This window comes from Anomalospiza imberbis, chromosome 23, assembly GCF_031753505.1.
Source record: "Anomalospiza imberbis isolate Cuckoo-Finch-1a 21T00152 chromosome 23, ASM3175350v1, whole genome shotgun sequence".
Classification (NCBI taxonomy): Eukaryota; Metazoa; Chordata; class Aves; order Passeriformes; family Viduidae; genus Anomalospiza; species Anomalospiza imberbis.
The window spans coordinates 7775426-7801300 of record NC_089703.1 but is presented as its reverse complement, the minus strand read 5'-3'; the positions used below and the strand labels follow the sequence as shown (position 1 = coordinate 7801300).

Sequence of the window (25875 nt, the reverse complement as noted above, 5' to 3'; positions counted from 1 at the left end):
GCACTGCAGCTGTGAATGGAGCTGTTAGCAAGCTGACAGAATCCGTCAGGGAACTACTGATGGTAAAGAATGAGGTAGTTGGAAATGAGAAATTAAAAAGGAATTGATCTACTGTGCTCACACAGCCTCAATTTTTTACTGAACACAAAAAATCGCTCTTTTAAAAACAGATTGACTGGATGTTTTCTCTCTTCTGTATTCCTTTGATAACCCTGTGTGCAGAATAACCAGAAACCCACAATAAACCATAAGTCATCACTTAGGTTTCTTGGAAGATTCACTGATTGCACAGATAGTGGAAGACTGAAAGTCTTCACAGATAAATCTCTCTAGGAGCATTTGATTTATTTCTTTGAAAAACAAAACGTAACAAATAAGACATGACAGTACTACTCTAGAGCAACCCCTCAGAATTTGCAGTTTCCCAAAGGAAAAACAGCATTTAGGCCCCACAGGGGATGATCCTGCCCTGGGCTACCTTTTGAGTGATATACAAGCAGGGTCTGTTTTGGAGCAGTAAGGTAACCAATTTAATTGTGTAGATTTTGATTAAAAGTCAGACTGAAGTTATTAAGTTATTTTATGTTTCTGCAATGAACTGCAGTAGTTTTTAAAGCATCACACTTCAGTGGGGCTAACCTGAGCAAGACATTAAATGTTGATAAGCTGAACAAGTCAGCTAAAGAACAGCTCTCAACAAGGGGGAAATATGGAAGGCTTTATTTATTAAATGAGCTGTTCCAGAGTTCAGAAGAGTACTGGGATGCACAGAACTTTAACCAATACTTTTACCAGTCAGTAAATTAAGTGACTAATTATGCAATTGTAATAAATTTATGCACATTAAATCATACTAAACAACAGTAATTTGTTTTACTAACTTCCTCCTTACAGTTCTTTTTATTAGTCTTTAGTATTATGCATAATTAATTCCTGTAATTTTTAACTGTTATTGTTTAAGATTCCTAGGAAAAGTCCTGCATGACAAAAGGCAAGTGTTGCTCCTTGGGCTCACATGCCCCTTCCAAGGATGAATGAATTCTTTTGAAATGACAAGGAAGTCAAACAGGTGTCAGTCATGAACCAAGGACACAAAAATAATGCTACCAAAAAAACAGTGGTGACAAAATGCAATAGAGAAGAGGATGATTAATATGGCTATAAAGTAGCAAAACAAAAAATGAAAAAAATGAAAACCATACAACAACAAAAAAACCAACTGCAACGTAACACTTCACTAAGATTAGGATTTAATTCCTTTTCAGTCTGCTTCAAAGTGAGGTAAGCACTGATAAAGCAGGGGAAGGGAAAAGAGACTAAATTTCAAGTAACAAAATGGGAAGTTGAATTTCATTTTTTCCCTCTAGCATTTTCATTTTTAGCTTTGGAATTTCAGGTGATGCTCATCTGAGGAACTACCATCCAACCACACAAGGAAACAGTTCCTGAAATTGCAATGGTTCACTTGGACTGGAACAGGGATGGAGTTCCAAAAGGTATGTGCTTCTCTGCTCCACACGAAAAACACACCCAGTTTGAGAAGCACGTTTCAAGCCAGGGAGAACAGACATTTCCCAACAGAACAGAAGCCAGGGAGTCTTGCACTCATGTGCACAGCAGGAGTGTCACTAACTAAAGAGAGTCAGGCAGAAGCCTTCTCCCTTCAAAGCCAAACTAATGGAAAGTGAAAGCACACCTGCATGAAAAATAAAAATATATGTTTATTTGCAGGGCAAAAGTTCTGAAGGGGCTGCTCAACATGTGACAGCCAAAGCACTCAGCTGAATTAACCCCTACCATATGACCATCCCAAGGAAAAAATGCCTTTCTCTTCTCCCTCAATTTGCTTCCATCCAGTCACCTTGTTCACTGGAATAATTTTAACGTAGAGACAAAAAAGCACATAATGCAAAAAAGCTTAAAGCTTCCTGTTTGCTGATGAAAATGCCGCATCTCTTCTGTAGAGTGGAGAGCAGCTGCACATGTGCTGCACCAAAACAGAGCTGGGCTATGCAGCACTACTGCTGCTTCCTCATGAGACAGTGCCAAGTTAGGAGTGGATGAAATCTTAAGGTTATCCTCCTCCTCTTCCCACATCCGTGAGGACTCCCGCTCCCCAGAGAGCCCCTAAGTGTCCCCCTGCACTTAGCCCAGCAGACTGAAAGAGGGGAGCTGGATTAGCAGAAAGATTGGTGAGGTAAAATGGCATACTCACAACAAAACTAGAAATTAAATTTAACAAACACTATTTTTAAAAAAAACAAAACAAAACCAACAGAACTCAAAATGACGGCAGGTATTTTTAAAATAAACACATTAGGATTTAAATAAAATACCCCAAAGTCCTCTCCCACCTCCCTTAAAAACAAAGCAAATGCTTGATATGTCACACCATTAAACAGAGTCAACCTTGAAGAAACCCAGCATGCCAGAAGAGATGGCTAAAGGGACCAGCTCTTTTTTGTTTTCTTTAAGAGTTACAAATAAAAGACAGTCATAGCACAGAGAGAGAAAAGAAAATAACTGTGATGGCCAGGGAGTTGGATAACTACATGCTCCACTTCTCCTCCTCCTCTCCTTCATGACCTGCACTTGTTATTGCTGACAACCCCCCAGAAATACTAAAAATTGTTTTATTTGTCCTTCACATTCTATAACGTATCAACCAGTACACACTTGGAAGTGATAAGGAATTCTGGTTTTGCTACAAACTGAACACGATCTCGTGCTCAAGACAATACCTCTGGAGATGGACATACCCCTGGTGCTTTTAAGTCACTGTTCAAAAGCAGAGTTCTCACACTGGAAGACACAGAGGACTCACAACACTTGCTACTCAGTGGTGCTGGACACTCTAACAGCCTCTGCTGACAGAATGGGCACAACAGAACTAGAGGACTAGAAACAATAGAAACCAACAACTGAGGAAAAGTCACTCTCTAGCCTCATAATAGGAACTGAGTTTCACTCCTCAACACAGTCACAGCTCTGTACATGCAGCTCACACCATCAGGCCAGTGCCCAGAGTGCTGCAGCTTCACGTGTCCATCCCCACACACAGAGCTCAGGGCTCTCCACAAAGCAGGGAATCTGAGTGCCTGCCAGGAAGCACGAGTGTTTTCATCGCACACTCTATCTGCTCAGCTCGCGCTGTGCTTCCTGAGCCGTCTGTGAGTGAGCATCAACAGCTCAGCTCTTTCCCAGGCTCCAGGGGCACACAGGGCAGCCCTGGCCTCAAAGGAGCTGACAGCCAGCCCAGAGCAGCACAGATGGCTTTCCCACACTGCCTCCCCACCTGAACCAGATAATCAGAGTTTGTAAAACGGGCCACCAAGCGCTGCACGTAAGGGCACAGGTTCAGAGACCACAGAGGACTAACGCAGTTTCTTGCAACTTCAGTGATTTTTGTTTACAAAACAGGATCAAAGAAGTTCCAAGTTTCACTACAGACAATGCCTGAGGTTAGACAAACACACTAAACTGAACTCAAAGCCTGATAAAGGCCAGCAAACTCAATCTCTGCTTTTCACAAATGATGCAAACAAGTGTCCTGCATTTGAGGAAACTGCATAAAGATTCCACCATCTTGACCCTGAAGTCTTTCCTGCTTGTACTCACAGAGAAGGATGAAGCCAAGCTCTGGTCCCTTTTCCTTTGTTCCTCCCTTCTGCTGGCCATGGAGCCTTTTTTTGTACCATGCCTGTGGCAAGCACCTTAATGAGGATGTTGGCTTACAGGGTAAGCAAGGAAGCACAAAAGCATCATTAGGGGAGAGGGAAGCAGCAGAGAGAGGAGCCAAGCCACTAAATAAAAACGTTTCTGTTTCTTGTAATGAGAAGCGTGTGTTAGCGAGACTGTTACTGAAGAAACAGTGTGAAGAACTACATTTCTTTAATGCACCTTGCTGTCCTTAAGGGTCTACACCACACACTGAGGTCTGGTAATGCCCTAATTCTTTCTGTTCCGGAAAGCTCAATAATATTCTAAAATACACCAAGCAAACCTGTTTCAGGAATTCAAGCTCGGGGAAAGTGCTGATAAACAGAGACGGTGAATTTCAATGTTGATGAACTTTCACTGTGTAATACTGGCTACAGAGTCAAGCATAATCTGAGAAGCCAAATCATCTCAGAGAACACTCTTTTCCTCATCCAGAAAGGACCATTCTTCTTTCTCCTCATGCCATCTTTTCGTATGCAGCGGATGTTAAACCTGTTTTCAAAGAAAACGGCTTTCTGGGTTTGGACTGAAAGACTTCCCACCATAGGCACATTCTCTTCCATGGAAGAAAATAACACACTACAATTCTATCTTAGCAACCCTGCAAGAACTGAATAGGGAATTCTATAAAGGTTTAAATTCTGTATACAAACCCCCGTTCATTCCAAGCTGTGACAGTTAACTAGAGATAGACTTACTCACGCTGTCGCATCTAAGGGTTACTTTCTCAATTACTGCTTAGGTCTTCATGGCTCCAGACACAGGAATTCAAAACTTAATGTTGAACTACACTCATTCTCTGGCAATGCCAATTTACAGACATGGATATTTTGGCTAGACTGACCATCTGTGTAGCACAAGGCAAAGCCATTGCAGTCTGCAGCAAGAGCTGGTCCCTTTTGGCCATTCTCAGAGTAACCTCACCAACCTTCCCACTAAAATGAACCAAGGGGATCGGTCGTAAAACGGGTCGCGCCCATCATTGAAGAGGTCTGATCCCTCCTCAGTCCCAACGTCGGAGCCAGTGTCATCCACAAAGGCCTCATCATCAAAGTCCTCCATCTCATCCTGCTGCTCATCTGCCAGCTCAGTGATGTCGGAGTCGGCCGTGGAGAAAGTGGGGGAGGGCGTGCGATCGGCCAGGCGCTCGTTGACGCAGCCATGGAATATGGGGGAGCTGCACATCAGCGAACGGACACCGATTAACAGGGTCAGCACACAGAACCTCACCAACAGCTCTTTGTTGCCATCAGCACAGAGACCCCTCAACAGCGAGCAACGGCTTCAAACCACCTGGACTGCAACGAAATGGGAGGGAGGGGGCTGCCAACAAAGTCAGGGAAAAAAGTGTCCTTGAACGGAGCAGGAAGCAAATGAAAAAGGAACAGAAACATGGCTGAGCATATAGAACTTGAGAGGACATCCATGTAACAGAGCTACATTTCTTACTTCCAACACAGCAGTTCTGCAAATAAAAATATTGTAAAGGTGCGGCCGACAGCAGGAAATATTAAAGAATCCCATCAGACCCTTCCCGACGGTATGACCAAAGTATTTGAAGCACTCACATGAGAGACTCTGGACCACTTTTCCAGTGTTCTAGGTATTCTCACAGCTCTGCTCCAGTGACTTTAGATGGAACTTAGCCAGTTATATTATTATAAAATAAATTTGTAACTTACTAAAGGTTCACTCAAAGCAGATTCTACTGCTAGACACCTGAACTGACAACATTCTAAAGAGCATTTTTCCACTTTTAACTGTATTGAAAGTCTCTTCCAAAGCCCTGAAAGCCAAGACCCAGCTGACACAGAGGCCACACGCTTTATTCACCACGGCCCCATGAGGCAGCGCTGCCAGAGCAGCAGCAGTGAGGTGCTGTCCGTACCTGCCCACGAGCTTGAACCAGTGGAAGCGATCGTAGAAGGGGTCGCTGCCCGTCATGGAGCCCTCGGGCTCCTCCTGGCTGCCGGAGGCCACTTCCCCCGCCCGGTCGTACATCTCCCGCATCAGCTCCAGCCTCTGCCTGCAGAGACAGCGGCAGCAAAGAGCTCAGCAGACAGGGAGCAGTGCAGGCACAGACCACAAAGTGAGGTGTCCACCTCCCTGGCTTCGCCTGTACCTAACTACACCTAAGAACAGAGGAGGCTGTACCCTAAGTTGGGTGCTTCACTAATTCCCCAAAATGTTAAGAGAGTCTGGGAAATATTTTGTCAGCTAAGCCCTCTAAGCACAAGGCAAGGTGACTGCAGAAGCTTACATAAATCTTGGATTTCAATTCACTTCTAAATATTCCTCTTTCACATCTAATTCTGGCATATTTTTGCTTCAATTTTTACATCAGACCATGTTACTGAGTAATTTTGGTAGTTCTTTGCATTCCACTCCCAAAATGTTGGCATTTTGATTCAAAAGTGAACTGATTCCATTATAGACTCTAACTATCCATTTATTTTATAGAAGAAAACAAGTGTTTCACACTGCAGGATCTTTGTCTGGAAGTTATTAGTAGGAAAAAAGTCCTTCAGTCAATATTTAGAGAATGGGAAAAAGAAATGTCATTTACATGTGACGAAAATGATTCAGATTGCAGTCAGAATTTGTGACAGAATCTGTATAGCTTCCACAGAAATAAAATCTTCTTTATTTAAGATTTTTATCATAAATTATGTCCTACACTGCCAGGTTATATAAAGCAGGTGGCAAGGAAATTATTACAGTGGAAGGACTGACAAAAGTAATGCAGAGAGATGAGCTGTGATGAGTCTTACTACATTCAAAAGAGGAAGTCTAACCTCAAATTACAAAAATTAGATGTGAAGCTAAGGTGAGAAGCTGGGGAAAAGTGCACTTGTTCAAACAATCTGAAAAGCTGGTATTTAGAACATCTGACATTTCTAGAAAGTTTGGGAGGACACAGAATAAAAACAGAAATCGATAAGGAACAGCTCGGGAAGAAATCTTTGAGTGAAGTTCCTTGGACGTAGGGAATTTTGTTCTCTAACACTATCGACATACTTGAGTTTCTCTAAGGACCAGTAATGTGTTGCTCCGTTCTTCAGGTCCTGCACTTCCACAGCCACCACGGTGCGGGGGAAAGGCCGGCGGTCCCGGCTCTTCTCCGGCTCCGCGGGCAGCAGCTCCGGAGGCAGGGGGGAGTACAGGGTGTCCGTGAGCAGGACAAACTGGAACTGCACCTGCACACAAGAGACACGGCGCTTTGGCGTGGGACGTTCACTCAGACGAGCCCAAGTCAAGGACTCACAATTTTCTGAACCTTTTACAGCCCAGAAAAATAAGCAAGAGACCTACAACTTTAAAGACTACAAGAAACTCAGAGCATTTACAGCAGGATTATACAATCAGAACTGATGGGTCAGAAAATAAAAAAACTGGCTCGGCATGTCCCTACCTTTTTCTTTAACTCTACACTGATTGCATTGGCTTCCTTCAGATATACTGCATTTCCCCACAGCTGGTCCCTCAGTGAAGTGAACTGGTGGAATTTCCACTTCCTGAAAGCCCACTGGGCGAGTTCGTATTCATGGCGTGTCCAGGGCACTGGGAAGAGCAAAAAACAGAGGAATAAAACAATGTGGCTTCTTCTCAAAACCATCACATGCACTATCCAATACTCCTGCTGACTGTGCCATCAAGCTCTCAACACATTTTCGGGAAGAGCAGAAAACAACACCCTACGTTTTCATTATTCATCATGGAAAAACTGGACTCCAACTTCCTCAACATCAGCAGCGGAGATTAACGATCATGTAAATGAGATGTGGAACAGAGGAAACAATTTTTTTTTCTGCTCCTCTTATTTTAAGTTATTTGGCAACTATTAAAGCCAAATGCTGAAAGAGTGGAATGAGAGCAAGTATAATGAGAATAATAAATTATCTGCTGTCCAGAAATGGAGTTATACAGACATGTCACAGCATTCTAAGAATTCCTAGCAAGGAGGAAAGAGAAACTTCAAAACAAGGAAACAAAGGCAACAGTGTTATTTTTTTTTTTTAAGACATCTGAGCTCTGTTAGTGCGAGGAAGAGATTCCTTCAAGAGCATCAAATCAAAGCCTGGGGTAAAACTAATCTAGTTTGTGCATCAGTTTTATTTGAAGACGTGTATCATGGAATATATATTCCACATTCATGTGGAATGTGTTCTACAAATGGGTATTTGAAATCTTGATGCTGAGGGGATTACAGACCAAGAACCTGCAGGGTTTTGCAGCTTTCCAAAGCAAGTTTTCTATCTATTACAAGAGACGATAGAGCAGCTGTTCCCTTAGACTTGGCTAGATCCAAATTACTTTTAGCTTCAAACTCACCTTCTTCCTCCTCCTCCTCCTCCTCCTCGGTTGTTTCAGCTGCCAAGGACCGTGTCTCTACCTGCTTCTGGAGTGCCTGCAGTTTGCTCTCATAGTCCTGTGGGGAGAGAGGAGACACTGTGTAGGACAGAGAGGAGGCAGCAGGAAGCTGAGAGACGCCGAGAGCTCCGAGCGACAGACGCAGATGACAGCCACCCACCCCTCAGAGCACTCGCAGGGCACACAGCAGCACTGCTTCAGTGCAGCCTCCCCTGCCAAGAGAACACACAGGCCAACACAAGACAGCACAGCTGCTCTCGGAAATCACCACACTTACGTCCACACAGGGCCTAGAAGAGGGAAAGGCTTAGGATGCTCTTTTGGTGGGATTTTTGCTAAAAACAGGAAGAAGGGGATTTAATTTGGAGGCTGCCTGCTGCTTTCAGAGAAGTAGAAAAGAAGCAGAAATAGAGAAAAACGCAAAAATAAATTTGAAAGGGGAGGATTATTCACCTTCATTTTCTCAAACAGAAGGATTAACAGCACCACTAATTTGCCTTTTTATAAAAAAAAAAATAATTTCAAATATTAGTCAGGGAAGCACTTTGTTTCCAATTAGATTCTCCCCATGGCATGTAAGCAGCACTCTCTCACACGTGTATTTAATACATCAGAAAATAAAATACCACCACAGCCCTGGCAGAGAAGTCTGTGCAGTGGCTTCCCCACGAGGAACACTTCAGCAATAGCTTCTGGTAGAACAGCATTTTCCTCCTGTTCAGACCTTATCATGCCTTGAAATAAATGCTACTAAAACCTAATGAGCCTTTTACAGTTTGCTGGTAAAACAAATACAAATTAGAAGAGGATCTGTCACAGCGCTCTTGGTCTCAAAGTCTATGCCACTAGGGTATTTTTTTTTTTTAAGATAAACCTTTGACATATTATTACACAAATTAAACTGGTTTCTCGACACTTTTATACAGGAATTACAACAACAATTCACTAAGGGTGTTGCTGAGTTCTTAAGGAGAATTCTTGAAGGCACTCATCTTGTATTCATTCCAACCTTCTCTCTTCCACAGTTCCAAATCCTAAAGTTCTTCTCCAATGCCCAGTTTGCAATAATAGGTTCTGAAGTCCAAGAGCTACAGAATAAAAGCTTTACATTTTCCTCCCACCCCACCTAAGTGTCCCACCTAACGAGCTGCATCCCTTATCCAGAACATGACGGTGTCAGCTTCAGTCAGAAAGGCTTTAGGCTCTATTTGGAAAGGAGATACACCTCCAGAACATTCCTCCAGGTTCATAAGTAATACTTTCTGAAAATAGCATTAACAAATGGTAACTGTGTCCTTAGAAAGTGCAGGATTTTGAATACCACAAATTCAATACCCCTGTCAGCAAAATTGGACTTCATATGGCCTTCATAGGGTGGCTGCGTTTTAATTTTCTAATTTCCTCTTGAATATTTAATTTGGCTAAATGCTCCTTCTTCATTTGCTTCTGCTCCATTCACCCTAAGTTGGCTACTTACTTACACAGGAAGTAACCTCAGCCCAGCAGCACACGTACTGCAAACAAAACAAATAGATAGCCTTTCTTTTGATATTCATTCTGAAATTCTTATTCACCAAAAATCTGTTCTAGACTCCATGAGACTTCTCATGAAGTATCAGACTTATCTACCCTTCTGAAATGCCCAGCATAACCCTGATTTTTTTTTAACATAAAGGCACTTTTTTGATCTATCTCCCCAATTCCATGCAGATAATGCTATTACATTTGAAACCGAGGTAAAACCGGTGAGATGCAAAGTGACACAAATAAGCCTCTCTCACTTGCAAGGAAAGGCAAAATAATTTATTTTCCTGTAGTCTGAAGTCAGTAACGTCATTTGGAGCAGCTAAATCACAGAAATGGAAAGCTCTTCAAGCAGCGTTTTTACAGAATCTTTCCAGATTCTTTTGGAGAAACTGAAAAGGCTGGAGAGGGAACGGGGGGGGGGGGGGGTTGGGGAAAACAAAAAAGAAAAAGATCCCAACCCACCAACAAACCCACACCCCACACACTCAGACTAGACAAAGCTTTTTAAGACCAGACTGGACCAGTTAAAGCAGAACACTGCACCACAACTGAGACGTGATGTCTGCCAAGGTACTGCCCTGTGTGATTCTCCCCTGTATTTGAGGTGCACAGAAAAGTCCATTTCTTCTGCCTTCAATGAGCAAATAAAGGGAGAACAGCCAGCTCTGTTTTCTTCCAGAATTTAGAGAAACAGCACACAGGATGGTACAATGGGACAGCACCGAAGACAGGAATGGTTTATAGTTCCTTGTGCTACAAAAAGCTCTTATTTTCTTTTATATTGAATTTAAATAAGCTGCCTGAGATGGACCCAAGTCTGCTTTGCTGCTTTCCACGTAACAGCAGAAACACCAGGGTGGATGAACTCACAAGAATCAGACTGAGGAAACAATTAAAAGAAACCTTTGTAACTCTGTTGGAACAAGCCCAACCCCAAGATAAAAAATAAAAGCAGGACAAGCCTCCAGTCAAGTTCCATTTCCATTTCACTGATACAAGTCTGACACTTACAAGAGTATTTCATAGTTTATTGAAAGAGCACTTGTTACAATACAAACCAGTTCTGCTTTTCACAAGGCAGATATTTGCTCTTAAGACAATCCAAAACAACAGACAGATCTGAAAATCCCATTTAGTTCAAAGGCAGCTCACTGCTTTCTTTACAGTACAAATAGTTACACAGCATAGATTTCTCATGTGGCAGCTCCTGAAGAGATTTAATGGGAAGTATCCAAGAAAAAATTCAACAAAAAACAAATTTCAACATGTAAAGGACACAGTGAGGGAGATACTGGAACTATGCTGAATGTACTGATAAAACAGACAGATCCCTAAATTCAGACTGCTTGAGGAAGGATGCCAGAGTCAGCCTGAGTGAGGAGCATTAGTGATGTGCATTTAATCCCACCCCCAAGTCCAGTGTCCCAGTGAGTCCTAGAGAAGCCATCCCGAAGGCACAGGTGGATCCAAGCCAGCTGTCAAGGCACAGCAGCACTTGGCAAAGGCAACTGAACTCAGTAAAAGAGCACTTCCACCACGGATGCCACATTTCCATTTCCCTGAAAGCCTTTTCACGCAGACATCAATGGAAGCAGCTGTCTCACTGCTCATTAACTCCATTAACACAGGGTTTGGAGCGAGAGTTGTGTGCATTTCTGAATAGAGCAAGGAGACCCACAGTTCTCACACCGCTTCCCTCAGCAGATGAAGCGCTGCACTGCAATTCATATCAAATTCTTAAACCTCCTCCTAAAAATCAGGAAGAAAGCTGCTTCCTTGAAGCAGACTGGACTCCATTCTGACACTGACTGTCCCTTTTCTGTTTTGTCAAATCGCACAGCACAACAGGCAGGGTTGTTCTAGTGCTGCACTAAAACAGTGGGGTAAGACAGACTGATGGCAACCTACAGCTCACAGCACCACCCAGGCACTTACTGAGAGCTCTGTTCTGAGTTTTCAGCTGAAGTAAGCTGCCACAAACACTTCAGTGCTCAGCACTAAGGCATCGAGTAGCAGGAGTTTTAGTCTCGTGTCAGCACACGCAGTTCCATGGACCTCGGGATTACTCCATGCTCAATCACGTGGTGATTTCATACCGGCAGCACAATCCTCCCCAGCACGGGACAGGAGATGGGATAGCTCTGGTCTCCTCCCGCGACCCATCCCGCGCAGGCCAGCTCTGTCTGCCTCACAGAACTGAGAGGCTTTTCCCAAGCATGCATTTTCAACAGAGTCCGCGCCTTTCAGAGGATATGTAAGAACTCATTATGCCTGACAAGCACAAAACTGAAGTGCAGTGCACTACTAAAACAGGATTCTAAAATAAAAACAATAGCAAAACATTACTTGCAGCCCAAAACTCATTTTGCAACTCGGACTCAAGCTCAAAGAAAGTACTGCTCATCTACAAGCCTTTCTTTTCTTTAAGAATCAAGGCATTTTTGGAAGCGAGGCTTTATTTCCTTCGTTCAAGTAGGCCAAAGCATGACACAAATGCAAGTTACAGAGCCAGATCTGGACACAGAACTAAACCTGCCATAAAGCAAAACTCCCAAGTGATCAGAGCAGTTTGTTCTTTTAGGAGCTGGAGGACTGACTTGGTATCTCCTGCAGCAGAGGCCACCATCCCATCAGTGATACATGTGCTGAGAATTAAGAGCTGACACTTGATTAATTTATATGTAAATGGCACGAGTGTTGCAACAGCATCTACAACATGCCCAGCTGAGGCAGGGGAAAAGTAGGATAGGACAAGAAAATATGGAAAATAAGCTTAAGACACTTGCCACTTGCCTACAGCTATGCTGAGCCACACACAGGTAACAGTAAGTAGGGCTTATATTTTATAAAAAAATAAGCAACCTCAAGTAAATTCAGGATACTTGTGCAAAACAGCACAAATACACTGCAAAGTGGACCTACCTTACCAAATGTGGTAAAGTGTCCAATTTTGTTTTTAAAATTTTATTCAAGTTAAATTTAAAAGCAAAATAAGTCCTCAAATATTTCTATTGGCTTACAGTTAGGGCCACGGACTTTCCAAAGTAAGAGCAGCTTTGTCTTGCCCTTTTGGAAACTCAGAAAATAACCCAGTATCATTCAGGTTGGGACTCTCCAATTGAGACAGAACCTCAAAGCCTATTCTGAACCTCTCTAGCTTTTCAGTAATTTGCTTGGAACAATCTGAAGCAGGAACAGCAAGCCTTTGTGTTACAGCAAATCACCTGCAAGTGCAAACCCCTTCAGAGCAAAACAGACATAAAAGATTTTAACTCGCATTTGAGTGTGGGGAGAAGGAAAACTAATCTTATTTTCTCCTCAAAGCAACCTTCTCCTTTATTAAACGAGTCTTGAATTCAAGTTTAATCCAAGACCAGAGGCACTAACATGAGGTATCACATTAAGATGAAACAGTTCAATTCTCCTATCTCACAGGAGAATTCAGCCAATACAAAGTAGTGATTTATAAATCTCCCTAAGAATAACTATTTCAAGAACATCTCCCAGACTCATGCCTGAGAAAGCTGAAAACATTAAAGAATTAGCTTTTTGAGTGCACCAGAGCGTTGAAAAATCTTAGTTCCTTTCCACAGTCTCGGTATAATAATTAAAACCTATTCTATTTAGAGATACAATGGGAATTAGAAAAAGCTTATTTCCAAATAATTGCTTCAGCATTATATATATATTCTGACATAAAATTCCATTCAGGCTGGTTTAACTGTCACAGCAATTTCATACCAATAATTATGAACTTAAGCAGAAGGGGAAGAGACATCTACTCAGGGAGCGTGACCCAACAGCTCTTCTTAATTTCTTTATAAAAAAGCGACACATATCTTGTCAGCCGACAACTTTTGGTTTATAGATTATTATTACTATTAAAATTGAGTTAAGAGCGGAAAATATTGTTCTGAAGAACCAGATCCATTTATAACCAGACGGTCAGTTTCCTTATTGCTAAGAAAAAAGTCACAAGAAACATTCAATGCTACAAACTAAATTCCTCTCTTGATTGTCTACATAAACCACTGGAGGAAGGTAGCACTTGGTAAGTTCCAGACAGTATTTTCAGCATTAGAAAAATACTTCAAGACACACACACACACACACAAAAAACTTGGTAAATGAGCTAGTGGGAAGTTCTCCCCTCCACCTCCCTCCCTCCAAGTCTTCTAGTCTATGAGAAGAGTTCTTACAATTTTTCAGACTATTCTTCCAACGGATGCTGTTAAACTGCAAGCAAAGTCCCATGCGAAGCGCGCGGGCCGCAGGGCCGGTACCCGGCGCTCGGGCGCTCGGGAGCTCTGCCCGGCCGCAGCAAAGGCGAGCCCGGGCGGGGCCGGGCCGGGCTGTCCCGGGGCCGGGGGCCGGGCTGTCCCGGGGGCCGGGGCCAGGCTGTCCCGGGCCCGGGGGCCGGGGCCCGTGCCGCTGGGCCCGCCCGGGCACTGCTCATACCGCGGTCTCCCTGCCCGCCTTCAGGTTGGGCGCTGAGAACTGCCGCCTCATGCGCGGCGGCGTCGCGAACGGGCCGTGCTGGCCGGGCCGCTCCGCCTGCTTCGGGCCGCCGCCCTCGGCCCCGCGGCCGCCGCCCTCGGCCCCGTGGCCGCCGTAGGGCTGGCGGTGCTGGTGCAGGTGGCGTTTCTGCTGGAAGCCCTGCGGCTCCGCGCCGGGCGGGCCGGCCGGCGAGTGCAGCGCCTCGGAGGAGCCCGAGGCCTGGCGCCGCAGCCCCTTCTGCGAGCCGCTGGTGAGGGAGTTGCTCCTCCAGCGCGGCTGCGGCTGCTGCTGGCTGCCGGGCTGCGGCGGCGTGCCCAGCTGCTGCCGGTTAATCTGGATGTTATCCTGGCTCCTCTGCGGCCCGTAAAGATTCCACAGCTGCTGCGGATCTTTAGAAGCAGCTTTGCTTTCTTTCTCTTTGCCTTCGTCTTTGTTCTTGTCGTCCTCCTTCGGAATTCTAACCTCAATAACTTCATCCTCGGTGATGATGATGTGGGTGCCTGGACTCCACGAGTTCCTGTGTTTGGGATTGCTTTTGAAAGGAAATCGAGGTTTGCGGTTTTCAGGTGGAATAAACCGGTGAGGCATGTTCTGTCGACGAAGCTGTTTTGCTATTTCCTGCTGCTGCAGATTTTTAAATCGAATCTGTTCTTGCCTCATCCAGCGTAAGCGCCCACGTCTGAAAGCTGGATCACCTGCCATTAACTGAGACACACGCTCCTCCTTAGCAAGATCATCGTTCTCGCTTCTCTTTGCCTCATCTGTGGGCTTCTTATCCACATCCACTGCACTGGCAGAGTTCGCAGACTTAGCATTAGCTACAGTTGACTGAGCTTTGTCTGGAGACCCTATCAGGGGTAAAACCTTCTCCATTTTTAGCATTTTATTTCTGAGGACTTTGATCTCTTCATCCTTCATGTTGTTCTGCTTCTTCACTTCTTGCAGAATATCTTCCAATTTGTCTATGTGCACCTTTAGGTCATCCACATCAGTTATTCCTTTACCATTGGCCATTACATCTTCGATCTTTTCATCTCCAACTCCTACTGTATCCCAGACATCCCGAGCGACAGCTCGCCATGATTCACGCTCGTTTGGGTCTTTTTTCCCATACATGGCACAAAGCTCTTTCATTTTAACAATGGCCAGAGCCTCAATCTCCTGCCTACTGTGCCTGAAGTCATTGAGTGCTACCTCATAGCATATCTCCTTCACAGCCTGAATCTTTAGGTCTGAGATGGTGACCCATTTGGAGTCTTTGCTAAGGCGTCGGCGTTGGGGTATCTGGTACATTTTAATAGGTTCTCGTTTCTTCCCACTGCTGGGGAGGCCACACTTTTTTACAATGGTTTGGAGCTTGCTGGGGGGCAGCTTCTCTCTCAGGGAAGTGATCAGTCTCCAACTCTCCTCACACGATCTCTTGTCCGAATCATCCCCACTATCAGAGTCTGCATCCTTTGGAAAAACAAAAATCAAGAAGTGGCCCCAAAATAACCAAAATTAAAATTGTAAGAAAATGGAAAAGCTAAACAAGAAGTAGCAGGCAAAGAAAACTAAATCAAAAATCAAAACAGAACAAATGATAAGGAGGTCCCTGAAGACTGAGTGTTAGGGCATTAAAATGCATCTCCAAGAGTCATGGACTGTCAAAACTGGAGCTCTTCACTAAATAAAGATTAACATTCTATTTAAGTCATGTCATCTCAAAATAGCTGATAATCTGAACTCTTCCCTCCCAAACCCTTCCAAAATCTTTAAATAGACCGACTAAAACCAAGTTCCTGGTTTTAAATCTTAAAACCAAGTGCAAACTGCACTTCACACATGCTACGAAGACATGCAAATCCCCACCACACACATTTGCCTTGGTGACTGCTGTTGCTTCTTTCAGCAAATCCTCCCCAGGAAGGTGAGCACAACAGCCATAGAAGATGCCATGAGCAGCCAGAGTAAGTCGGGTTAACACTGGTTAGTAACGTTGCACGTGGTTGCAGGGATGCTCAAGTTTAGAATCCATTTCACTACAACAGCAGCCAGAGAAGTGTTAGACGATAAGAAAAAACGAAACGGAAGCAGCCGAAAGGTTCAATGTTAAAAGGACTGTAAGTGCCACTATGACAGACGAAGACAGTGGTTCATACTCCAAGACTTGCTACAAGCTAGAAGGATATCCAGAATCAGAGTTTCAGAGGTGGGTTGTGGTTTGTTTGTTTGATTTTTTTTTTCCATTTGGCACCTTGTTGCTTAGTTTAAAGGAAAAGAAAACATTATCAGTCTTGTCTGTCCGAAGAATGAGTTTCAGCAGAATGCAGAGTAATGACTTTCTGGTTTTAATTTTTTTAATATGAATTTTCTATTTGATATCCTTGATTTGTCTTCTTCTCAAACCCTAGAGCCTGGAGCTTCCACACACTTGCTAAGCATTATGCGCTTTGCTTCTTCATTACAAGTTTTCCACCTTTTGCTAAATGATTTTTAATGAGCAGTGCCTCGGGTTTCCATATGCTAGGAATGTCTGTTCAGATAAACTGCCACCACAAGTTAAGGATATTCATCACTGCTTACTGCAACCAGGAATTAAAATCAGACCACTTTTCTTTAAAGGCCGATTAAGACATGTCTTTAACAAGGAAGAAGCCCTGTGTATTACTGTGATCCAAACACCTCCAACAAGCTGTCAGTGTCTAATGCAGCTCGAACTAACATCCCTGTTTCCACATGGAGATTCAGAACACATGACAAACCAGGAACAGTAACAGCCACTTACTCTAAAACCAAAGGAAACCCAGGTCATTGAGCCAGCACCAGATTCCCATTATTGAGCTTCTTGTGACTTAATGTAGTTTTAACAATACTGCTAGAGAACCAACTTCTAGTTTAGGTCAAAATATAAGCAAACCACTGGTTTAGAAACTCTTTATGAGTTTACAGCTGACAGGAGTTGTGGCCGAAGGAAACAGCATTTGACAAACTGTACACTGCAGTGGAAACCAAAGGTTCCCTGGAGGAAGCCCCAGTGTAGTTGGGCCACTCAGGGATACGACCTGGAGGGCAAAACATGAACTACTCCAACATTAAGTCACAAGTTCCACAGGACTCTGATAGTTACAAAACTACCACAGAACTACTTATGGGTAAAGCATGTCTTCGTATCGTAAGATGATGAAGAGACACTGAGTCGTGGCCCTGTGTGCACTCAGAGGTTACCCAGACCAATTAGTGCGGCTATAATCAAAATTGCAATATCAACTGGCTACTGCAGAGGCATGATGACCATTTAGCTCTATTACACACATTTTTACAATCAATTTGTAAAATGGAGAACAGCTACTTCTATTCCTTAGTAATACTAGCAAGGCAAAGATGTTTTAGTTGGCAATTTTGGGGGACGAGAGGGTTTGGGTTTTTTTTGGTCCAGTACATCTAACAAATAAACGTCCAGTCTGGTTGGAATCTCAGCATAAAATCAAAACAATCTGGTGAACATGATTATCTTCTTACATCTGAGATTATACTCCAGTTTAGACCAAGAAGAATATTTATATCCCAATATCAATCTTATACAGCAGTAAGTTAGAGAACCTGATAGTGCAGCTGGCTATGGCAGCATTGTAAACACTTTTAAGGTACACAAGCTGAAGTGCACTCCCAGATTTCCCACTCATTATTCAGCTATGCTGCATGGATGCACTAATCCTGTCCATCCCAGGCTCTGCACACAGCAACACAGAAATCATGAGCTGTGTCAGCAAGCTCTGCTGTCACCTGGAATATTCTTATTGAGCACTGGGATAAGCAGGATACTGCTCCCTGACCCAGGATCTCATTTGATATGATCCCTTACAACTAGGACAGGTGTCCTTCAGGTTCTGCTGAGGCATGTAGGGTAGCATTCCACCTTTGTCCACTAACTGAAACCAGCAAGAACAAAACAAACTTGAAGAAACCAGCATCTTTATTATATTAACTACTCCACTCTCTAAAGAATCTTCCCTTAATCTGAAGTATTTGGGGAAATAAATTCCCTTCACACCACTTTGTAAGTGCAGCCTTATTGGAAGCAGCTTCCCAGACAGCCAATTTCAATATCTTTAATTCATGCAATAGCTTAGCTTGTGCCTGTCAGCTAAAATTTAGAGGAGGGAATTCCATTACTTGCATCTCATTTGACACACTGCCAAAAGTTACTCAATACTCAAACTGTTTTTATTTTCACATTTTTAATGTACTATTTTTTTTGCTACCCAAATTTTAGCTATAAAATTCCAGAGATGAAACATGACACTAGTCACATTTAAGCTTTTTTTCTGAACTAACGGTTGCCTTGGTCGAAGTCTGCAGCCACTCCTCTCCATCCAAGAAATTAGCCCCTTGTGATGAAATAATTAGAGATGCGGAAGTCTCTAAGTGTGTAACAGGAATTTTTAAAAAAATCAGGTAGCTTCTTCCTATGGAAGCCACAGTACTTTGCTCCATTCTGGCTTGGGGATAAGGGCAAGAGCTTTACAGTGCAAAGTCCAGCATGCATTCAACCCACAGTTTTCAGTGGTCTCCATCTCATGCTACAAACATGAATCGTGAGTTTGAAATTTTTATCAGAATTCTGGCACAACTACATTTGTGTTCTGGCTAAAGACAACCAACTAAAGCAGAATCAGGAGACTCAGGTTTCTTAGGGAAATCTAGACTTCAGTCCTGCGTTTGGTCTTGTTTTTCTAATTCACAGGGTGCTTGAAGACTGCATGGATTTCTATCTGTAATGCAGTTCAGAGGTATTTGTTGTGAGAAGACTGAAGCCTTCTTATCTCAGACCTAATTTATCAGATTTCCTGTTTGACAAATACGTGGAGTGGTGGAATTCCCAGTGCTCTGAAAGAGTTAACACACTGCTCCCTGCTCAGAACCCCACCACTGGCTTGTGTACCACCAAGACCCTCACAAGGAACTCCATGCAGGGGAGGGAGAAGGGTTAAAACATGCACAATGCAGCAACGTTTTCAGACATCATTCAAAAACTAAACCTAGTGTATCAATGTCCTAGAAATCTCTTTGGCAGCACAAAATTAGTATGTTCTGGTGATCCAAGACAAAAATAAAGGCAAACATCCCAAGGAGTAGCTGTTTATAGACTACTGAAAAGGAACTTCAAAAAACACAGAGCACAAAAATGCCCTTCTTTCAGGTTAACTTGCAAGAAATCTGATCTATCCCAACAAGAATTGATTAAAGCCTCTTTACTGTCAATCACAATCTCTGAATTAACCTGAAGGAGCTCACTCTCCCTGCTAATAATTCACTGTAGACACAAAGAATTTGAAAGCAAAGGGAGAACTGCATTGTGCAGACAACCCAAGCAGGTTTCCTAAACTTTCAGGTAAGCAAGGACAGGAATTACTGTTTGCCAAAGGCATAGTTAATCAGGAGTAAGGACACATACCAGTCTTTGCTGCTCCAACAAGAGATCGGCTTCCTCCTTCTCTTTCTTATACAAGATCTCCATTTCTTGTAATCTGAGGATGAACAGAAGAACAGAAGTAGTCAGAGGTCATTAGTTTCCTGTTGGTGTTACTCTACATGCACAGTCTCCTGAATTACATTTACAAGAGTAGAAGTCATTGTCCTTAAAAGGAACTGTTCTCTGGCTATTCAGTACTACAGCAGTGAAACCCTGCAAGCTGCATTTCAGCCCTTACCAAAAGGTCGGCAGCGTCAGTGGCCAGTGCTTACCTGTGATTTTTAAAGGAGCTGGAGCACTGAAACACTACAGTAAAATGAGGAGGAAGCTTTCTGAACTTCCACAAGCTGTAGCAGACACACATGTGGCAGAACCCAGTAACCTACTGCTGACTCTTCCTTCTTTCAGGTCAAAATTTTGAGTTATTTTATTACCTTTTCTCCATCTCTTGCTTCATGTCAATGCCCTGCTTCTCCAGAAGCTCCCTCTGAGCAAATGTCCAGTCAACTGGCTCTGAGGGAGTCTCAGCTGATGGTGTTTTCTCTCTTTCTGCTCGTGCTTGCTCCGGGTGGTTAAATCTGAAGACATGATTTTTACCCATGATGATCCGATTTCCTAGAAATAGGAACAGAAAACTGCAGCTGACAGAAGAATGGTACCAACTTCTATTTAAAAGCTAAAGGCAACATTGTCCCTAAACAGCACCTAGCATTCCCCATATATGATATCAATGTCACATACGGAGTCTACAAAAAAATCTGTGGTAACATTTCTTACCTGAGCGCAACTGCACAGGCTGCACAACCCTCTTGCCATTCACGTAGGTTTCTGATCGCTCACAAGGCTCCAAAGTAACAATAACTACAAAGGAAACATTAGTGAGTGAGACTTTGGAGAGTCCTGTAGAGGAACAGAAGTGTGCAAGCCCCAGAGGCCTCTCATGTGCTGCCTATGTTCATACTAACACCAAAGAAGTCAATCACCCCTGGATGTCATGCTGCTTAAAAATAAAGACCCAAGGTGAAATCAATAGTACTGACTTCTCTACCTACTGCAGCTGGGAACTACTTTTTCTTCATGGTTATAGTTAACCAGGGTCAGAATTTAACTGTTATACTGGCTGCAGCCTACAATTTGAAGGCTGCTATTTTCCTTCCCTAAGACTCAAGAAAACAAGTCAAAACTGATCCTTTTCTTGAGGTCAGAAAATTTCCAAACCACAGGATTCCCTGGCCAGCTGTGGAAGTGACAGCAAGTGAAAGATTCAGCAGTGGGTCTTTAGGAGAAGCAGACTTTTACCTTCGCCGTTGTTGTTCCTCTCGCTGCGGAAGACGCAGTGCTCCTCCTTGATGTGAGCCCCGCTCAGCACGATGTCCTGGCGCCGCTCCGCGTCAGCCTGGCCCACCCTGCGTCCAACACGGCACGGATCAACAGCACGCCAGACACCTTCCACAGCTCTGCGCTGGCCAGCACCGCCCACAAACAGCCAGGGCAAAGCCTGAACTATTAAGACTACCCTTCAAATTTCAAGGTTTGGACCAGCGCTTAATTCTGCACGGCAGAGATCCTGCCTGTTCTGCCATGAACTGGAGGATGACAGCTTTGCAAAAGAAAAGTTTTCTCTACCTTAAAACATGTCACTTGGAGAACTGAAATGTTCAATCCTTCTGAGTTCCATGCAATTCCTCCCCTCTTGTGAAACCCCTCTCCTTCTAGAAAGGGATGCAAAGCGGGGAGAGGGGAAACCAACAAGAACTTCCAGTGGTCTGTTCCAGCCGGCAGACAGCGATCATCCCTCCCTCTAATCACCTTCTGCGCTTGAACAAGGGAGCACACGTGGCTCTTGCTCAGTAATTTGATGCCACAAGCAGTTTCATCCAGCATCTAGACAGAGAGGTTGGCTGTACCCCCGGAGCATGAAGACATATGTCCATTTCAAACCCAAGTGTTTGAGCAATTCTAGGTACAGACAACTTAATTTCCAATCCTAATGTTTATGAACTTGCTCTACGTATTCATTTACACATTTCTGATGCCAATGAGCTAGGCTCAAAGCTTATAAAAACTTATAATGACTTCGTAAGGCCCAAGCTATTCTAGTCATCATTCTCTGCTGAATTCTCTACATTTTGATACTCTTTTCAGTGGGCTTAATGCACCTTGAAGTAGGACCATATGCCAGCCCCCATCGGTGTACTCTCTTCCATTTGTTCCCCAGGAACATACAAACTAAGCAACCAAACACAATTTAGTGCTCCAAAAAAAAAAAAAATCACCTCTCTCCTTCCAGCTGTTTTGAAAATAAGTTTTGGAATAAAATCAATTTTTAATTCGAAGTCCGGCAATTAAATTTTATCTCATACCTGTGAATGCAGCATCCATTAAATGTGTACTGGCACAAATAACAATTTATTTAAACAATAAAGCTAATATTCAGCCATATTCCAGTTGCTATGGTTTTCAATCCTGCACCCATCAAAATCAGTCATGCACTTCCAGTAAGTTTTACTACAAACTTAAGAGGGGATGTCATGCTTTCTTTTACTGCCCAGGTGTAGTAACGATTTCTTAAAGCTGAGTGACTGCACACGTTACTTTGTGTTAGTTGGTGGTTTTTCTTTAAACACCAAGTCAACTTAAAGGAAATTGCATTTCTGCACTTTTTTCCACCTACAGCAATCTCATGCTTCATTTGTACCTGCAACTTGAACAGCTCAAGGCACAAGTATTATTTAAAGTCATGGTGTCTCCAGCATGGGGATTAAAGCAAGCAAAGAAGGCAACTCCAGAGTGTGTCAGCACCAACTCTCACCTTGTAATGCCATCCTTGATGTAGTACAGCAGACATTCAGACATGAGTGGATCTTCATTAAGGTTTACAAGGTGAGGAGTCTGAAAGAACAAAGAGTTAATTAAGAACTGAGGTGCTGCTTTCAGGCTCCTTCCTGCAGCTGTGGAGGGTGTGCTTTAATCCAGCAGTTCTGCCACATGTATTGAGATTATTCCATAATGGATTTTTTCAAACATAACCTCCTGAAGTATTGCAAAGCATCACAAAGTACCAGTGAAATACAGCTCAGATTGCTTAGTTATCCAAAATATCAATCCATGGAAGGAAGAAAGGCTTCAGCTGGAGGAGAAGTCGTCCTCATAAAGTCTCTGGAAACTTTGATAAAGGAAGTCCAAGGGCAGAAAAGGCTGCTTCAGAGAAATTTTGAAACTGATATGAAATCAACTTTGGCTTTTCTTGGGCACAGGTCAGGTGCTTATTTGGCAAAGTCCGTTAACATCAAAACAAAATCTAAAACTACCAATATTCTCTGATACCAACAGCTAAGAAGCTCTTCATCTAAACTTCTTCTAAATTTAACTCCACTACAGTTACTAAACCAACCTTCTTTGGTGAAAAAACCCCATTGGAATCAGCAAACAAGTCACAAGGCCTTGGTGTGAAAATCTAGCCAGTGAGATGGCAGTAAGCACAAGCACAAAAGAAAAGGCAGAAATGGTTAAACATAAGTAAAGCAGAAAGACGATAAAAGAGAAGCAAAACTGTTAATAAGCCACTTGTCCCGCTGCTACCCTCAGACAGAATAAATTTAGGAAAAATAAATAAATTCGGTTCAGATTCCTTATGAACACTATTTCCATCGACTTATCTTGGATGCAAAAATGTGTACGTATGAGAGCTTTTAACAGCACTACGTTTACAGAAGCTCAGAAATTACTGGACGGTCATGATTAATTTGTCTTTGAATGAAGGACTTGCATTGGCAATTGCCTATTGGAAGATTTAATTATAAGGACAGAAAAAGGGGAAAAAATACAGCTTTTTCACCCCTAAAAATCCAGGGGTGACCCAAAGCTGCAGCTGAAGATGTTCCATGCTGCCACTGCTGTTCACTGCACAAATCAGCACTTGGAGCTGTTTAAAGCTCTTCAATCAAGAGAAAAACGAAGAGAAACCAAATCCCAGACACAGTCAACTGCTTTACCACTAGAACATGCACCACTTGAATACTCTGTAAGAAATAAAGTTGCACAGCTTGAGAGATGATGCTTGGCACACCAACTGTTCACTCCTGGCATATGATGAGATACACACTGGTACCTCAGGAGTGTAGAGTCTACACAGAACACTTCACATTTTCTGTCTAAGCTCTCGTCTCCGAAATTTTCACAACAACCACAGTTACTAGAAGGACAGCTAAAGGAACTGCAAGGATAGCAAGGAACAGAAGCAGACAGGACTGGGTTGGGAGTTTCACTTCTCCTAATAAATCCTATGTAGGTAAAAATAAATACTATCTATTACCCAAGCAACTACTTTATCCAGGTATCCAGGTGGCATTTATACACAAACCTGATCAGCTGAAAATGCACCAAAAGAATCATCAAAAAGAGCTGATGGCCTCTGAGGAAAAATCTAAAAGGAGACGAGGATCCGTAATGCAAGAGAAAGAAATGTAAAGAATACTCAATGAATCTGCCTCTTTACAAACCTCAGGCACTCCTGCAGTAGCTACCAAAAGCAAACTGGATTCTACCAACTCCAAGCATCGCAGACTAACACTATTCTAACTGAAGGATTAAACATTTTAACCAATTCTGGGGTTCTACATTTCTGTGCAGTGCCTCTGAATAGGTCCCTGCTTAACCCTAGATCAAGTTTACTACACACTTGCACACTAAAATATTACCCGTGCTGCTTGTTCAAAGATTTTTAAGATAAAAGAAAGTAGGTTTTTTTCATCGTATTTCTTCTATTATTCTGCTTTACCTGCAGAGACAGGTTCTTTGCTAACCAAATTATTTTACACTTACAGCACTGATTTATGCCCTCTTCCTGCACAGTTCTGCTTCTTTCAAGTTTCAGAAAATAGAACTAATGGCCAAGTATTGAATTAAATGTTCCCTTGCATCCCCTGTGTTCACTGGTTCATTAGATCACCATCTTTTTACCAGGGGAAGACAAATAATTCAAAGAAGAGCACCTAAACAAGCCTTAAATCTTCTCTGGGTATCTCAAAGAACAACAGGTAGAGCACACAAAGGTCACACACAGCTACTGCAGAAAATGGCAACAGAATTAAGACACGGCACCCTCTGATTTGCTACTGAATCAAGATACAAAAGAAGCTGCTTCTCCTTGCAGCACAGCATCTTCTAAAGGAAGAGCCAAACACTTCAGCTCTCATCACCCTCCTGCCAGGTCGATTAGCCTTTTGGAAACATCATGCAATAGTTAACAATTTTCTTTACCTTTTTGGGTGAGAAGACTCCCAGTGTTCCTCCATCTTCCCGAATGGCAACGCCCATCTCTGCCAACAATGCCTCCCTGAGAGAGAAAAACAAGATATTGACCCCATTTTAGGCTTCTCAGCCAAGTAAGGTCTGCTGAAAGCCAGGTAATTCTGTATTAGACTTTGAACCAGCCCACCCAGGACTGTCACCACCTCAGCGCACACCAGGGCAAGCTGGTGAACTTGGGTCCGAGAGTGGCCTATGGAACAGCAACTTAAACTGTGACAAACCCAGGAAAGAGCAGGACTTCCTCCCAGCATTGTCCCTGCTGTTCCACATCTAACACAAGGGTCAGCAGAACCATCCCTAACACCATTCTCCACTGCTTTTGAACATAGTAACTTTCTCCATTTTCCACTTTCCAGAGACCATCCATACTACAGCACTTTCCATTCCTGACCTTTCCATCCTAATGGCCTCTGTTTTCCTCAGCTTCTCTTCCCATGTTTCATTCAGCTCTGCAATGATCTTCTCAGACTCCTGTGTGAAAATACCAAAAGCTGTTTTACAGTTCTTCCCAAAGTTCTTCACATAATACACAAAGCAATTGAAGCCTGTGTTCTGTTTAGGCCTCAAACTAATTTCACATATAAAAAGCATTCTTAGCACCTTAAAACTCTTACTTGTTACCCTTAATTTTTAAAAGGGCAGATAGCCCTTAAGGCAAGCTGAGAAGAAAAGATGACTTCATCTCTAACCACGGTCAGACTTTATTTTGAACCACCTAAACTCATTTCCCTTTTTTTTAAAAAATCTGATTTACAGACATGATTCAGTAACTGAATGCCAAGGAAATGCAGAGAGCACACTGTTACTGCCATGGCAACGGAGGGTTTCCAATAGGAAAGGGAAACGCAGTGTGTGTTCAGCCCTGTGGCAGTGTCTGATGGGCAAACATGAGAATGTCGCAGAGACTCAACACAGCCAGCTCTCCCCACTCCTCCACCCATGGACATTGGGGGGGCTTTCATAAAAATCAAGAAATACTTCGCTGTGATGCA

The 25875-nt window shown here is 43.1% G+C and overlaps 1 protein-coding gene across 10 annotated transcripts in view; it reads right to left on the bottom strand.

Annotated features, from left to right (window-relative positions):
• KIF1B (kinesin family member 1B) overlaps positions 1-25875 on the bottom strand; it is a 73785-nt gene that overhangs the window by 19188 nt on the left and 28722 nt on the right. For 6 of the 10 annotated variants that reach the window (XM_068171701.1, XM_068171704.1, XM_068171703.1 and 3 more), the window contains 12 exons: positions 25275-25354; positions 24833-24908; positions 22383-22462; positions 20870-20976; positions 20348-20431; positions 20005-20185; positions 19553-19625; positions 8053-8149; positions 7133-7281; positions 6739-6917; positions 5609-5746; positions 4649-4897 (listed from right to left, as the gene is read on the bottom strand). In XM_068171701.1, coding sequence (XP_068027802.1) covers positions 4649-4897; positions 5609-5746; positions 6739-6917; positions 7133-7281; positions 8053-8149; positions 19553-19625; positions 20005-20185; positions 20348-20431; positions 20870-20976; positions 22383-22462; positions 24833-24908; positions 25275-25354 — 1493 coding nt within the window. Of the gene's footprint in view, positions 1-4648; positions 4898-5608; positions 5747-6738; positions 6918-7132; positions 7282-8052; positions 8150-14057; positions 15571-19552; positions 19626-20004; positions 20186-20347; positions 20432-20869; positions 20977-22382; positions 22463-24832; positions 24909-25274; positions 25355-25875 lie in introns of those variants that run through there. The other 4 variants (XM_068171707.1, XM_068171708.1, XM_068171709.1 and 1 more) reach the window with 2 other exon arrangements.